This window comes from Pteropus medius, unplaced genomic scaffold (assembly GCF_902729225.1).
Source record: "Pteropus medius unplaced genomic scaffold, Ma_sr-lr_union100, whole genome shotgun sequence".
NCBI classification, from domain to species: Eukaryota; Metazoa; Chordata; class Mammalia; order Chiroptera; family Pteropodidae; genus Pteropus; species Pteropus medius.
In genome coordinates this window covers 3631740-3648132 of record NW_024340695.1, presented here as the reverse complement: position 1 = coordinate 3648132, position 16393 = coordinate 3631740, and the positions used below count along the sequence as shown (strand labels likewise).

Below are 16393 nucleotides of genomic sequence, written 5' to 3'. Positions count from 1 at the left end.
TTTAAACTGTGACATAATAGAGATATTTTTCCCTTTGACATCTATGTAGTTGCCAAATCTTCTTTAAAGAAGCACATACACATGTCCATATTATGTCTAAAAATTAAAATAATTTTTTTGTAAATATATACATGAGGCTTTTCTTGTATTTTCCCCAGGACTTACTCCAATGATTCTGTGGCCGTTCAGATGTTTTTGAAAATTCCCATTTATTTCTAGAGCCTTTATGGGACACATAAAATAATTGATAAATCTTACTACCTTACAGTGATGCTCATTTGATCCCAAATTAGGTTACTCATTTTTAATAATTTATTTCCTAGAAAAATAGATAATTTTGGCTTTTCCAAACCAAATCTTCATCCCTCAAAGGGCTGCTGTGAAAATATTTTACTGAATGTACTGCAGCTGAAGGCAAGTTCTAGAGATGAATTTCTAAGGATTTGTTCCAGGAATAAGCATTAATCTTTTCAAAGGTAGAACTACTTTGAAAATAGCATGGATTAGGTTTTATAATTTAATTAAATATTTTAGTTGCTTTAAAATCTCACTGTGTATGTGAACCCACGCATATATGAATGGGTGTGAATGTGGGCACACATAAGCTTGTGTTTTAAAGGAAAACCAGTATATTCATATATTAAATTTATATACGAGGGTTTCATTTATAAGCATTGTGCAGCTTTACTAATTTGTGTAGTTTTTGTTGTTTTGTTTTTGTTTTTGGCCTTCATTGTTCTACTTAGTGTCCATCTGTTATAAATTAGTCTCGAATTACACAGAGATGTTTGCATATCCCATCACATATTTTGGCAACAGGAATCAGGACTCCATCAATACGGTCAAACATTATCATCTGGGATTAAGGCAAAAGACTTAATTTAAACAAACAACTTTCAGAGCAGAAGCATTAACTGTATTCTGATTTATTGATGTGTTAATTATATGTCCATATCTTCTCTGGTAAATATTTTTCTACTTTTATGTTTTTAAAAATTTCTCTTTGTTAAGCAGAATATAAAATGAGAAATAGAAAACAACAGCATATGAAACAGATAACAATAAAATCCTTCAGTATTATTCATTTCTGTGTCTCTGGGATAGTAACTTCAGTTTAATATAGCAAAGAACAAAATCTATTTAAAACTATAGAAAGTTGGAACAATATTTAACAATTCTGTGCAATTACTGTTGGAAATTCAAACTATGAACTTCATGAGCTTTCAAAACATTTTAAAGGCCTTTATAATCACAGGTTTGTTTATCTGGTATATTTGCTTTAACTTTTTTTTTTAAAATCTGGAAGACCAAAGGCTTAAAGAAAATAGAAAAGAGTAAATTTCTGTCTTCCTTCTCCAGGAGTATTACTAAGGAGTTTCTATCATAATGTGGCTATTCTGATTGCTGGAATGTCATTTTGACATTCATACCTATTTTGTGACTTTCAAACAATCATGGATTTTAGATATAAAAAATATTGGCTAATAAGTATAATTGACATCCCCATGTCATTCCTCTGGCTTATGGCTGGAGATGGGCATCTATTTCAAAAAAATTAATGTTATTTAAAAATAAAAAGCCGAGATTAATTTTTAAAGGCCACATCACAACTTCCTGCTTCACATCAAATAGCTCTATTTTTTCAGTTGTGGCTAATTAATCATGCAGATATTAAGAACAGCTGTTCATGGGATTGATATATCTGAGATACTCTTCTATAGTGTCTGATAGAACAGGATGTTCAAGAGATACACAAACCGTCTTTCCTTTTTGGCCACCCTCCTGCCCCACCCACCCCACCCTGCCATCACCCGCCTGTTAACCTGGGTGCCTATGAGGATGTAAGGCACATGAGGCATGCAGTCCTTCAGCTCCGGGACCCATTCCTCCTGGACATTGTGGTAAGAGGCAGGATTTACGACAGAGAAGCAGATCAAAAACACATCAGTGTTGGGGTAGGAGAGAGGCCTCAGCTGGTTGTAGTCCTCCTATGGGAAGAGCAAAGAATTCATACAGCCTGGGTGAGAGGGGTCTCTTGTGATTCCGGGGAGTGCCAGGCCCAAGATTCTATTGTAGCCCTCTGTGACCCTGTTCCTTCCCCTGGAATCTGGTACTTCCCTATACTACTAGAAATAAAGAAGCCATCAGTCAGGAAAATACCTTTTTGTTGTGTATGGAGATTATGAATTGCTCCCTTTTAAAATGAACTTTAAACAAAAATTTTAATAGCTTTTAGTGAGATAATTTACACATCATAAATTTTGCCCATTTAATGTCTTTAATTCATCAATGATTATTGCAGTTGTCCTGTCACATTGGAACTCTGTTGTGTTCAATATGGATTTAAATTAGTGGGCCATTGGCCAAGGCACAGAAATTCTCTTCTTATACAATTTAAAAAATGTATTCAAATTTAATTTAGAATGAGCTAACAAAAATGCAAACCGAAGAGTTGTTGCCAAATCAGATACCATAAAAATTGAAGAAATATATTGTGTGAGGGTTTAGAGCTCAGAATTTGGGATTTGTTTCTATGTCTACCTAAAGGCCATAATGTGGTCTCATAAATAAAATGCCAGCTTATTTATTTTTTCCGAAAGCCTTTTTAGACCAGAGCATGCTCTGGTTGAAGAGTTCCTAGTTATGTAAGATGTTTATGTATGTGCCGTTTTAGGGGGAGATGATAAAGACAAAGTAAAATGGATCATCTCAACTTTGGGAAAATGTCAGCAAGTACATTTTATTATATATAAAATATTTTAGGAGATTCCGAGATAAAATCTTCTATTTCAATAGAAGATTTTATATATTTTCATAAATTTAGTAACACATAAGCCAAAAGTAATTTTATGTGTATGTGTGTATACTTATACTATGTATGCATATACTATGTTTACCTACATTTCCTCATACACCACAATATGACCTATGTGTTCACACATACCACATATACTTTATATATGTATATATGCTATACACACAGGCTCACCATACACATATAGGTGCAACCACACCAATATGTTCACACTTATCACACACATTTGTACATAGACATGGACAACATACGAATTCACTTATTAGGGTCCTAACTACTGTTCCTAACATTAAAAAAATAAAACTCATATATGCTCTTTGCAAAAATTTCAACATTACACAAGTACGTAGAGTAGAAGCGAAACTTTGTTTTCATTCCCTAGGTGATCTCTAATAGTTTTTCCTCTCTTCCCAGAGGGAGTCACAACTTAAGGGTATCCTTCCAAATATTAAATATATATTTACATATATAATATATGCATATTTAGTTTTCAAAAGATAAGTTGATTATATAGTTCATATTATTGTGCCACTTTTTAAAAACTTACTATGTCAAAATATCAACCTCACCATATTTCTATTGACTGTATTAATGTCTTTTTCAAACGGGGGTATGCACATACATGTACACACGTGACTGGAAGGAAGTCCCTTAGCATGTTAGGTGTGGTCGTCTCTGGTTGACCGGCATGTATTAATCTATTGTTTAGCTACTCCAGGTACCCAGCACACAGGCGCTCGTTATGCATGCCTGCTACTCTTCTAACTGCTAGTGCTATTAAAACTCAAGCCAAGGTTTTTAGCCACCTAAATAGAATGCGAATCAAGATGGAAAGGATGCTGAAAAATCCTAAAATCCTAAGAAATGAACAAAAGGATATAAAAAAATCAGTTATTGTGGGTCATTTACAACATTTCTATTAAAGCAAATAAGTGGGAGTTGGGCGCCTTGCTGAACAAACACTGGTCCTGCTGGGCAATTGGGCTAGGCCTACTGGCTGCACCTCAGCCGAGCTGCGCCCATGTCTGTGTGTCTGTGTGTCTGTGTGGGGGTGGTGGTAGGGGACAGGGGAAGGGAACAGTTCTTCTGTTGTTGTCACCCCCCCCTTTACACGACTAGCCCTGAAAACCCAACCTTCTCTCCCACGGTCTCTCCACCTCTCTCCCTTCTCTCTCTGAGTAGCTGTGAGGCCCACGCACTAAGAGCTCTCCTTTCCAGGCTATAATCTACAACTATTCATGACACCACCCACCCTCTGCTACTTCATCCTCCCATTTAGATTGTCATACATGGAGCAGGGACCATGTCGATTTTTTTTTCTCATGACTCACTTATACTCCGTCCATGGCAAATATTCCATAAATGCGATTGACTGATTGGATTGTACTAGGTCTGCAGTGATCAGCAAATGAGCACATGGCTTTTCTGTGGGTTGTTTACTATAGTACTTTTTATTAAAATCACCTGGGGAGTTTTAAGACCATCTTGATGCACTGCTAGCCAACTACCTATCTCTACCCACTGTCCTACTCTTAGACCAGTTAAATCAGAATCTCTGGATAGTGAGCTTGAGTACTTGGGCATTCTGATTTTATTGGCCTGGAGCTGAGAACAAATGATTTACATCATGATCATCTTCACCATCAACCAAGGATATATCAAAGGCTTATTACTAAGGGCCAGGCAGTTTTTCAAGCACTCACATGTATTATCCTGTTGAATTCTCACAAAGATGGCACTACCTACATCCACATTTCATAGAAGAGGAAATTAAGCTTAAGAGAGGTTCACTAATGGACAAATGTCGCAAAGCTATTAAATACCAAGAGAGGGTATTTAGCCTGAATCCAGCTCTAGCTTGTAATTGTGACCACACTATCTGCTTCAGCCAGAATTTTAAGTCACAGATGAAGAATTTTCCTGAAAATTCAGTTATCCAGGAATTTTAATCTAGACTCATGCTTTATCCAGGGATCTGAGAAAAGAAATGTTAGACCACTTGGGTATAGTATCTATTTCATGGCCTACATCTATTAGAAATTACCACCAGATGGCAGCAGACACTGTATATTTAAAACCTCAAAGCCAAACACAATCAGGAGAAATGTCACAACTAGGTAAGGTAGGAACAAATAATTGGCAGTCTGAAAGGATCATGTTTATTTGATTCTTTATCCAGAAGCTATCAAAGCAGTTCTGCTTACATTATGGAATATTTAGGAAGGCAGTGGGTTGCTGGACAGACTGTAGTTGGGAAAAAAAGAGTTTTTGTTTGTTTGTTTGTTTTTGATGATTTACCCTTCTGGCAGGGTAGCCTAGGTTGTCCAGCTGAGTGACTTCTGACCATGTGCTTCATTGGGCTTTATCCTACACTGTATTCTGGATTTCTCTATTCTGTGTAAACCTTAGTCTTGCTGTGTAATTCCATTAAAAAAATTATTAATTGCCTCCTGAACGTCTAGCACTGTTAAAGATGTTATATGAACTATGTAAGGTGAATAAGAATTGGCAATCTAGTTTGCAGAAAGAAATGAAAATATGGGAAACAACTTGATTTATGCGAGACAGGTGAAGTTTCTCTTGTTCTTTGTTAGCTCTCTGATAAAATAATGTAGAACATTTATTTGACTGAATTGGAAAAATATAATTTTAAGGCTGAAAGAAGTCTTACAGATAGATAATTTTGTACAGGGACTCTCAAAGTATTGTCCCCGACCAGCAGCATCTGCATCACCTGGGAGCTTGTTAAGTACTCTCTCAGGCCCTGCCCAGCCCTCCCCTCAGGCCCCGCCCAGCCGAGGCTCTGGGGGAGGGGCTACACCATCTCAGCCAATTTTATCGTTTTAGGAAACTAAAGTCTAGACAGATTAAGTGATTAAATTGGAACCACAGAGCAAACGTACTTTTAAAGAAGGCTCACACCTGGGGCGGTGGACTCCTTCCAGCCCCAGTTCGCCACTGGCTGCAGCAATGAAATATGGCATGGGGTTCAGGATTAATAAAAGGAAGTATCCCCTTGGGACTGTGGGGTGACCAGTAGGAGGTTGAGGAATTTGAATTTGTACCAGCTGATAACTTAAGGGATTGTGTGTGTGCGTGTGTGTGTGATGGAGCACGTTTGGAGCCTAGATTGGAGGATCACATGTTGAGATGGTGTAAAGGGGCTACGAAGTGTAGATTGTCTAGCCGGTATGCGAAATTGAGAATAGAAGACCAGTGTGGAGTGTTTCCTGAAGAGACAATGTTTTAATCTAAAAGAGCATCCGAAAGGGGGCCGTGGAGGGTTAAAGTGGAGAAAGAGGCTCAGGTGGGGCTTGGGAAGGGATGGGGAGGTTGGGGGGCAGGGTGGGATTTGGGGCAAGGTAGGCTTTTGAGTACTTGCCACTCAAGTTAACTCTGAAGACAGGAGAGTGTTTGGTTTGAAGGCAAATCTAGAGTTCTGGGATGACTGTGGGTGACCATTAGAAATGTTCAGGGACGGCCTTAGCATCAGATGGTACAGGTGGTGGTGAGTAAGTGAAACCATTAGACCAGCCCTTTTCAGACTTTATGTACACTTGAATCCCTTGGGATCTTGTTAAAGTGCAGCTTCTTATTCAGCAGCAGGTCTGGGATGAAGCCCAACAATTTGCATTTCTAGAAAGTTTCCAGGTCACGCTGAGTGGCAAGGAGAGGTGCACTGAGCACTCCCTTTACCCTCCCTACTCCCCATACCCATATTCAACTGGAAATAGAATCCTGCTTCCAAGTCTTCTTGGGTTTAGTGACATTTATTCCAGATTCCTAGCATGTCTCATTTTCATATTCTCCCATAAATACATTCATATCCATCAGGCTTGGGTTGGAAAATCTGGCATAAAGTATAGGGTGAGATTGTAGCATCGTGCTTAGGATCATGGGCCAGGAAGGCAGATTCTCTGGCTTTAGATCCCAGCCCTGTCAGCGACTACATGTGATCTTGGGTGAGTTTTCTCTGCTCGGTTTCCTTATTTAAAGTGAGGTTGATCGTGCTGGCCTCGTAGGGTCGTTATGAGGATAAAATGTGTTAGTATTTGTAGGCCACTTAGAACAGTGTCTTGAACATAGTAAGTTCTTTAATGGCCAAGAGTCTGTCCTCCCATATCAGCAACAGTTGCAGTTCCTACCCTCTTTGGATACCAGGGCTGAATCTGAAATGAACTTTTTCTGAAGTGAGTAGTAATGAGACCCAAATGTTTGCATACTCTGATTGATCCTCTGAATTAATGTCCCCACAGCTCCTTTTTTTAGGATTTCAGAATTAAGATAATGTCCTAGGGTTGCTTTTACAAATAACTCGTCATGTGGGCAAACTTCTTCCCAAGCCCCCACTTCCCACAAGTTGTGCACTTCTAAAACCACATTAAGATGCATGTGAGCAAGAAAGTTCGAATTGCTTATTGAGGAAAAACATTTATTTTGAGGTTTTAGGCAAACTTTCCATAGAGGGTTGATGCCAGATTTTGTGCTCCAGATGGCCCTGTTGGGTCAGCCAATAGCAAAGGGGAAGACTGGCATCTTTCCAAGTGAACCTTGGGTTGCCATTAATGAACCCCAGCTGTACTTGCCTCCCTGCCTCATGTCTCTTTCTTCAGCCTATTGGGAAAAGGCGGCTTCAGAGATCAGGGCTGGTAAAGACATGTGTTGTGCAGCCCTGGCTGAGGGGTGCAGCTGATGGCCTTCCTGCTCCCACACTCTCACGGTCACTGGTGACAGCTGAGCTGCTGCGAGTAGTGGTTTCTCAGTGACAGACACCATTCTGTGCTTAGAGAACTCAGGGGTTTACCCTGTTGAGAAACCAGGCTCCTGAATCAGAAGATTCAGTGCCACTAACTGCCACTTTTGCAAATGTTATCTTTGTGATATGTCCATTCTGGAGTTTGACGTGAGAGGCCACCATCTGAGCAGGGCTTTCCCCACACTCCTCGTATAAGCCAGGACCCACTCAGAGAAGGAGGCAAGATGTCTTAGTACCCTTGCTGGCTCCACTCTGGTGGCTGGCAGTGAGTGAAAGGATGCTTGGCTCACAGCCATGACCTGGGAAAGACCCCTCTCCCAGTTTGGCAGTCCTCAGGCAGTGAATGCCCAGGCTTTGCTGTAGCATCCCCACCCCACATCTCGCTCCCCATGACGCACTCTAAACAAACTGGCCTGCAAGCACGTCATGGAAAAGTTGGCTCTCAGGCCCTTTGTAGCCGAGCCAAAGATCTGAACTCTAGAGATCCATTTCAGAGAGACTTTCAGTAATATACTATTAGGGGCATGTGCTGAACAGGATGAGTTGGCAGCACCTAAAGAGATCTGGCTTACAGGCCTGGCCTTGTAGCTTCCTCAGTGTGAGCTGAGGGGTAACATGCAGAGTCACCCTGAGAAAAAGCCCTCACTTTATTGCCTAACCTAATGTTTGGAATTCTACTTAACACATGAACCAGAGTTCTGAAGACTCTGTATGCAAAGGACTCCCACTCAAAGTTCAAATATTAGTTTGTTTCAGGGGTTTGGGGAGAGAGCTAATGTTTAATAGCTGCCATGTGCTGGCAGTGTGTGCATGTGACTTCATTATAAACTGTCTTTAGTGAATGCTTGGCTGGCTTGTAAAGGGCTGGGAGTGAGTCTCAGGCAGGGCTGGTCAGGCTGCTGTTGTGCCCAAGGCTGACTAGGTGGGAACCAGGTCAAACGATTTTGTTCAGGGGTGACTTTGAAGATAGAAATACTAAATTCCTATCACTTAACCTTTCAGAACACATGTGCTTCTCGAGGTTGTTTTCATCAAGTCTGACCCACAGCCAGCTCCAGACAAAAATAAGGGACACTGCTCCTTGGTTATTCATATAAGAAAAAAATCTAATTATTCATAGCAAGAAAGACTCTGTAGCTGGGTTTGGAGACTCATTTCCTTTTTGTGGTTCAAGGAGCAATCAAAGTTTGAGATCACCTCTCTTTCTTAGTAGTAACTCTGGCCAAATGAGTATTTTTGAGTTAGTTATAGATGCTCCTTAGGCATGTGGCTGCAGCAACATTGCTAGAATATAACTATGGAGAGTGGACTAATCTACCTGAGGCAGGGAATGGAAATTTTGGGAAGATGCTTTAAGTTAAATTTGTTACAAAGCCTTATTCACAGAGTTGTAGAACCACGGAAATCGACTTGGGTGATGGTTATTTTCCACCGCCTCCTCGTAACGTTGGGAAAGCGCTTCAACCACTGAAGGCTTCCAGAGTAGTGCTTCTCAAATTTTAATGCACCTACGAATCACCCGGGGACCTTTAAAAAATAAATTTTTGAATTCAATAGGCTGGAGGTGGGATCTGAGATCTGCATTTCTAATAAGTCCCTGGAGATGCTGATGCTGCTGGTCAGTGGATGACACTTGGAGTGACAAGGTTCTAGAACAGTGGTTCTCAGTGTATGGTGTGCAGACCGATAGCAGCATCATCAGGAAACTGTTAGAAATGCAAATACTGCAAATTCTTGGGTCCCACCTATAGAATAAGAATCTCTGTGGCTAGGGCCCAGCGGCTGGGTTTTAACAAGACCTACGGTGATTCTGATGCCTGATCAAGTTTGAAAAACTCTGGTCTACAAAATGAATTATATGTCATACTTTAGTATAACAAATTCCAATATTTAATAATCCTTTACTGCTGAAAGGTCTCTCTTAGGTGTAGCCTCAAGTCATTTTGTTTAAATACTTCAGTTCTTTTAGGCTTTCTTGAAAGTCATCTTTTAAAGGTCCTAATCATAGAATTTGAGGCCTAGAAGAAAACTTAAGATGTGTTCTGATTCCTTTTCCCCATGCACCACTATAAACCTTGTCTACCTCTGAGCTTTCAAATAGCTGCTGGAAAGCATTAAAGTGAAAGTTAAGTTGAAGAAATACCTGTAACCCATTTGTTGTTATATTTTGTCAGTGCTCATCACTTTCTCCTATGTCAGAGGTTTGGGTCATTCTGCTTTCTTCCATTTGGAGTTTAAAGATACTTTTACACTGCCTTACAGCTTCAATTCTTATACTATTATTATTTATTTATTTTTTCTAAAAAGAACAGAGCAGTAGGAGAGAAGAATTAAACACTACAAGAGGTTTAAGATGGTTTTATTGAATTTGAAATTAAATAGAGGGCTGGGGGTGGGGGTCGTTCTGGGGGCAATTAATGCACAGAAGCTTTCAACCATGATGGTAGAAGACGAGAGAACTAGGTGGGCGCGACAGGCACAGGGAGCTTTTTAGAAGGCAAGGGAAAGAGACAGGTTTCAGAGTTAGGCAATAATTCTTGCTGTATTGAACTTTTCAAACTGAATTATATTTGTAAAATCTGATTATAGGGCAGAAAGGTATAAATTCCTCTCTCTTTAAGGCTGTGAATTCCTGATAAATGGAGTCACCCCAAAGATTACATGATTGAATTAGGCAACTCCAGCCCAAAGAGCAGTGTACTCCTATTGCTGGAATGCTTTCTGGTGGAGGAGCAGCCAACTTTGAGCTGCACTGAGACCCTTGTACTTAGTTCCAAGCAGCCAAACCAATTTTCCCATTTGGGCACCTGGAGGCGTCCTTTCCTAGTTATCTGTCTTGATATTGATGTGAGTTCCCCTGTTTATGAGAGTAGCCGACTCAAATAGCCCTCTAACAATGAGGGGAAACTGGATGCCTTGAGTCTAGTGCTAGATTTTCAAGGTTCCCCACTTCCCAGACTTACCCAACAGCAGCCTTTGATGTCTCACAGACATGTATACATTGGGTCTTGCAAATGCACACAGAAATCCCAAAGAAAATGCTATTTATTGTTATTTTTTCTAGTATAGATCTTTTAAGTTGAACAAAAAGACATATCGAGATGATTGTGAATAAAGGCCTCGACAAATGTGTAACTACAGATAACAATTACCAGGAAACTCACAGTGGGAAAGAGCATGGTCAAATGTTCAGGCCAAAGGACTTAGGATGTACGAATTTGCACAGACTAAACAACTGCTGGTTTTGACCTAAATAAATGATCCAAGACATATGGTAACAAAAGCTCTAACAAAGGAATTGGGCTACAGCTATCAATCGCTTAAACCTCTTCCCCTCTAACCCATGATCTTGTAACATTAGAAACTTTTCATAATGGAGCATGTAGTGTGAGGAAGGGAAGATAAGGTGGCATTTTCACCCAAGTAGAGCATGTGCTAATTGATTAAGTGTTGAGAATTCTAGTTCATTGCCTCACATTATTGGTTGGCTATGTTTTCCAAGTTGAAGAAACATATGTGAAAGAGTGAACATATTTCAAGAATCTTAGAGAATTTAGAGTCAACTCCTAGTTATTCAAAGGTTGATCCTCATTTTTAGAAAACATTTAGTCTTAGCTTTTCTTCTTTCCAACACTTACTCCATCTTCTTCCAACCACCCCAGTCCCCCATCCCTTATCTCTTTCTGAACCTTTCCACAGCTCATTAGGCAATTCAAAAAAAGTTGGGTAAATAATGTAACAGGAAAAAAATAATGGGTGAAATGCGAATTTACGAAATTGACTCAGTATCCTAGATCTGGAAATGATAGAGTAGAAAAAAATTGAAAGTCTTGGTCAAATATATTATTTTGGTTATTGTTAGTCATCAATCAATCAATAAATCAATCATTATTTGCCTATCAACACATTGAATCACATAATCAGTTTTTTGTAATTATAAATATTTTTAAGATCTTAAGAATGTGCTTTTGGTTGTCAAATGTGCAAATTTGCCTCAAATGATCAGAAGAGGTAATATCTATTGAATGAATCAAGATAATAAAAATGAATCAAGGTAATAAAAATATACCTGTCCTGCGGTGTCATATAGTCCGAGCAAGTGTTGCTTGCCTCCCACTGTCACGGTAACTAGAAAAGAAGAGAAGAGGAGAGTCCATAAATACAAGCTTTGATCAGTAGTCTTCACATTTCTCTTTGCCAACATCTCCCTGGGCAGGAAGGATAAGCATCTGCCTCATCCATGTATATTCTAAAACAAGTCGACAGCATGATTTCCAAATGAAAGGCAACCCTGGGCTGCAGTGAGAGTGGATGGGCTGAGCCAAGTCCAAATTTCTCAAATGAAGTGAATATTATTGGTGCCACTAAAGGCCTTCTGTAGGCTGTTCATTGATCCTTATTAGGCTTTAGAATATCAAGCTCCTGAAGGAAAAGATTGCTGGACCTTTTCTTGGTTAGGTTATTTTCTTCCTTTGTTTGGTTTGAGCCACCTTTCAGGTACAGAATTGTGTAAGCAATTTCCTTGTTAGAAATCTGTTTTTAATCTGTCTTTGAAATGTTAATAAAACCCTGAAAACAAAGAATATTAACCTACTTGCATATTTTGTTATCTATGAGGCAAAGCTAATAATGAAACAAGTCAGACTGAATATTTATTTTTAAAAGCTTTTCTTTTTCAAATATTCCTGTGCTTTTGCTCAATTGATATTCATTACAGTTTTGAAACTTAGTTGCAGGAGAACATGTACAGGTTTGGTTTCACATACCTCAAGGATATATATAGCATGGAAAGTGGAGAATTTGATGTACCCAGCAGGCTTACTGCTTCGCCAAGCGATTGTGTCTGAAAGTGAGAAGTAAAAGAGGGATACCAACTACTCTGTACATGTCTGGAAATGAAATCTCTACTTGAAACTAAACTGAGATTGAACAGATTGAACGCAAGAGTAAGACAATTCTCTTGGTGAGTGGAAAGAGTAAATTTAAATTCCTCCCCAAATTTAATCTCTTTTTGGAAAAAGGAAGTAAAACATGAAGAAGAATGTGTTTTTAGTAGTTGATTAAAAAATGTGCAAGTGCAATGTAAAGCTCATTTTCGATTCCTCCTACCATTAGTTGTTAAGGAATTAAAGGATAAACTGAATAGCAACCTTTTATAACCATATCTCCAACATACGTCAGCCAAATTCTCTAGTCTGCTGCTCAGAGTTGCTGATTCAAAAATGATTTTACTTTTGTTTTCAGGTTCATGGGCTACATGTATGCAAAGTGCTTCTTAATGGCTCATTCTTTGAGAAGCACTTGTTTAAAAGCACAGCCTCCCCAGATACTTGGAACATAATTTCTGTCTACTCAGATCAACATGAATTCAGCTTGATAACATAGCTACAGCTACTCAGATGAGGTTTTAAATGTGTATTTTTAAGTGGGGAACCCGACTCCATCCAACTCTGGCAACAACACTGACAGAAGAAGGGCATTTAAACATTTTTACTTCCTTTCCAACGTCAGGCTAGCCACGGAAATGAAGGTGAGACCATGTGGCCCAGAGCTCTTTGTCCTGTTGTTTTCCTCTTCCTGTATGCTTCTGCTTGAGTCTAATCAGATGTTCCTGAAATCTGTCTAAATGGTTTCCTTTGTGACCAATTCACTACCTAGTCACTGATCAGGAATGAAGGGAATAAATTCAGCCATTATACATAGAATTTTCTGCCTCTAGCGATCAACATGAATTAAGCTTGATAACATAGCTACAGCTACTCAGATGAGCTTTTAAGTGTGTATTTTTAAGTGAGGAACCCGATTCCATCTAACCCTGGCAACCCAGTACATGCAGATTATGGGCAGCTGTTCTGGAGACTCCGCTGGATTGTGCCATGACCTACAGGTCCAGGGCCATCTATGGAGTGATCGCTAGAAGCTGAGTCACCCTCACGCCTCCACTGGGCAATGCAAATATTTCTAAGAAATGGATCTGACATTTGTCAGTGGAGCCCTGAAACTACTGCTTGAGTTTTGTCAGAGAACAATCATTCCCTCCAGCCTGCTTGTCCTCAGGCTTCACCCTTTTCTTCTTTGGCAGCCGTGACTACAGAAAACTGTACCAGGCCTGAGACAAGCGCCAGCCCTGGAAGGGTGGGCTGTGGGTTGAGTCTGGGCACAGCCTTCTCTTCCCTTCAGCTTTGCGTTCCTCCAGGGTTTACTGGCTTCCCGGATTGCTCAGTCCTGGGAGCAGAAAGACCAGACACACTTTCAATCTTGTCGTAGGGTGTGGAGAGGAGGGGTTTATTAGCAAAGCCTGGGCACGACACAACGTAGTAAACGCTACACCAGCGCGCCGTGGAGGGGTGTGGCGGGGGTATCACTGTGCGTGCGCGTACGTGCGTGTGCGTGCCGGGGGGGGGCCTGGGAACACGCAGCGAGGGCCTACTGCGTCTGTGCACACGCATGGCTGGGGCGTGGTTAGAGAAGGCTTCCAGGAGAACGTGTCTGAGCTGAGTCCCAAGGATGACCAAAAGTTACCTAAGGTGCATTGGCAGATGGGAAAAAGGTGTTTCACAAGCTCCCCAGTGGATGCAGGGGTCAGGGCAAAGGTGGTTCACAAGCTACCTGGGGTGCGTTGGGGGCAGGATAAGGGTGGCTCATGAGCTACCAGGGGTGCATGGGGAGATGGGGCAAAAGAGGTGGACATTCAGGGTTAGGCTGCCCTAATTCACTAATTTGGACTTTATTCTGAAGGCTTTGTTAAGCTGTGAAAGTCCTGAATTCTCTTCCCGCCCTTCCCCTCCCCGCCCAAAGAGAAGTGAAAGAGAAAGAACTAAAATAATTTCCTTGGTTTAAGGCAAAATGGCCTGGCGTAGGTAGGATGACACTGTCGGGGTGGAGGCCACGTCGGTTCTCAGTTTGGCTGTGTAGTGGGAGTCTACTCTGTGTTTGGCCAGCCGTGCTGGAGGGATTGGAAAGGAAGGAGGCAGAGCTTGTGCCCCTATCTCTGGAAATCACTTTTATTCCCTCTTCTCTGCTTTTTTTATTTTCCTGTTTTATCGGAAGGATAAGATAAGTGGAGCACACTGTTGATGATAGAGAATCTCTAGGGGCAGTTGGAGACAGATCCAAGCATTAATCACAGATTGTGGGTTGTACAAATGGCTTTGTGAGTCCTTATCTTGGGCTAGCAGTGGATGCCTTATTGCTTGCCAACAAGCTGCAATGTCCTGTGAGACCTCTCAATTTGGAAATGAATCAGTCACAACAGCACGGAAGACAGGTATGCCCTAAAATGCTAATAGTAAATGTAGGGAGGTTGAAAGAGCTGGATCTTTTAAGTCAGGTGGTTCTGCGCTCCAATCCTGTCTTTGCTAGTCACTGTCTGAGTCACCATGGGAAAGTCACCTAATATCTCTGAGTACCTCTTTCCTTATTTGTTAAAAATGGAGATAACTTTACCTACCTAAAGTGAGTACTTGTGAGGAGGAAATTAAATGAGAAAATGCCTGGCACATGGCCTGGCCCATAGTAGATGCTGGAGAATTGTTACTTTCCCTCCTTCAAGAAATGCTTATTGAACCTTGTCTATGGACAGGCCCATTCTCTGTTGCTCTGCACTGTATACCTAGTGCACATTAACTGGCACATAGGGGATCTTAATATTTGTGAATTACTCATCACTTTCTACCCTAAGTGATAGCTGTTTAGGTCTGTGTTTTGTATCTCCCACTGGACAGGAAGACCCTTGAGGAAATAATCTCCATACCCCATGTCCTGCACAGTTCCTGGCAAACACAGTAGATGCTGACTACATAGTACAGAAATGGGTCACCAGGGACAATTTAGGCAGAAGAAAGTCCTTCAAAATGTGCAAAGCTGCAGCTTGAAGCTCCCTTGTAAGACACTAACTGCTGGAAAGTGCTTGTAGCTAGCAAATCTGCCTGGTAGACAGTGGTCAGGCTAAAATCCCAGATCACCTTCTATTCTTGGAGCTATTAGGGTTCTTTTCTGGGTTGAGATAGGTTTTAAAGAGAGTGAGTCAAATGACCTGCTAATGGTTCAGATGGTTCTCTCAGTAAAGTGTGAAAAGTGTCAGTGACCTGTTAAGTATGTAAAATGAAGGCCTTCTTCTCCAAATCCATTAAACTCTGCTTCCTTGTGTTTCTTCTTTGTGTAGATTGAAGTAATTTTGTGAGTTAGAGTGAGGCGCTAGTGAGATCTAAGTAGTGGGCTTGATTTCTTAAAGGTCAGTTTCTCCTAGAAAGAAAATGTCCCAGGCAGGACCTGAGCTTACTCCCTGCATCATTTCAGTCACCTCACAAAACTGTGTCTCCTTGATTAATAACCCTTGCGGGAAGTGTTAAACACTGCCTCAGCATTTATAGTCAAGTTTCAGATAATTTTTCTTTATGCCTGAATTCAGGTCCATACTTTGCTACTCATTTGGTGAGATGTTGGACAACTTAGTATATCCCTCTCACCTGAAAAATGAACAAATTGTGCTTACCCTAAAGGGACATAAAAACTCTTTATGAGCTGTTCAGAAGTTGGGGGTAATCATCTTAGCAGTTTATCTATGTCTAGGGAGCTGCAAGAAATGAAGGGTTTAAATCAAAATTCACATTTCTGGCCCTCATCATGCTTGCTGACTGGGTATCTTCAGCGGCATATACTGACCTTTTCTCTCTCTGAACTGACCCTTATTCCCTGCTCTTCTTTCTGAAAGATCTTGTCTGGGACAGTGACTCACCTAGCTCCAATGCTCACTTTCGGGGCTGCTTGTGTGTGCTTGTGACCTGGTTTAAAGTTTGCAAATGTTCATGTATATATATATA

At 40.7% G+C, this 16393-nt stretch overlaps 1 protein-coding gene across 1 annotated transcript in view; it reads right to left on the bottom strand.

The window, feature by feature from the left end:
* RHOJ (ras homolog family member J) overlaps positions 1 to 16393 on the bottom strand; it is a 77029-nt gene that overhangs the window by 10854 nt on the left and 49782 nt on the right. Inside the window, exons 2-3 of the mRNA XM_039864523.1 lie at positions 11641 to 11699; positions 1824 to 1988 (exon numbers count right to left, since the gene is read on the bottom strand). Of these exons, the coding sequence (XP_039720457.1) occupies positions 1824 to 1988; positions 11641 to 11699 (224 nt within the window). The remainder of the gene's footprint in view (positions 1 to 1823; positions 1989 to 11640; positions 11700 to 16393) is intronic.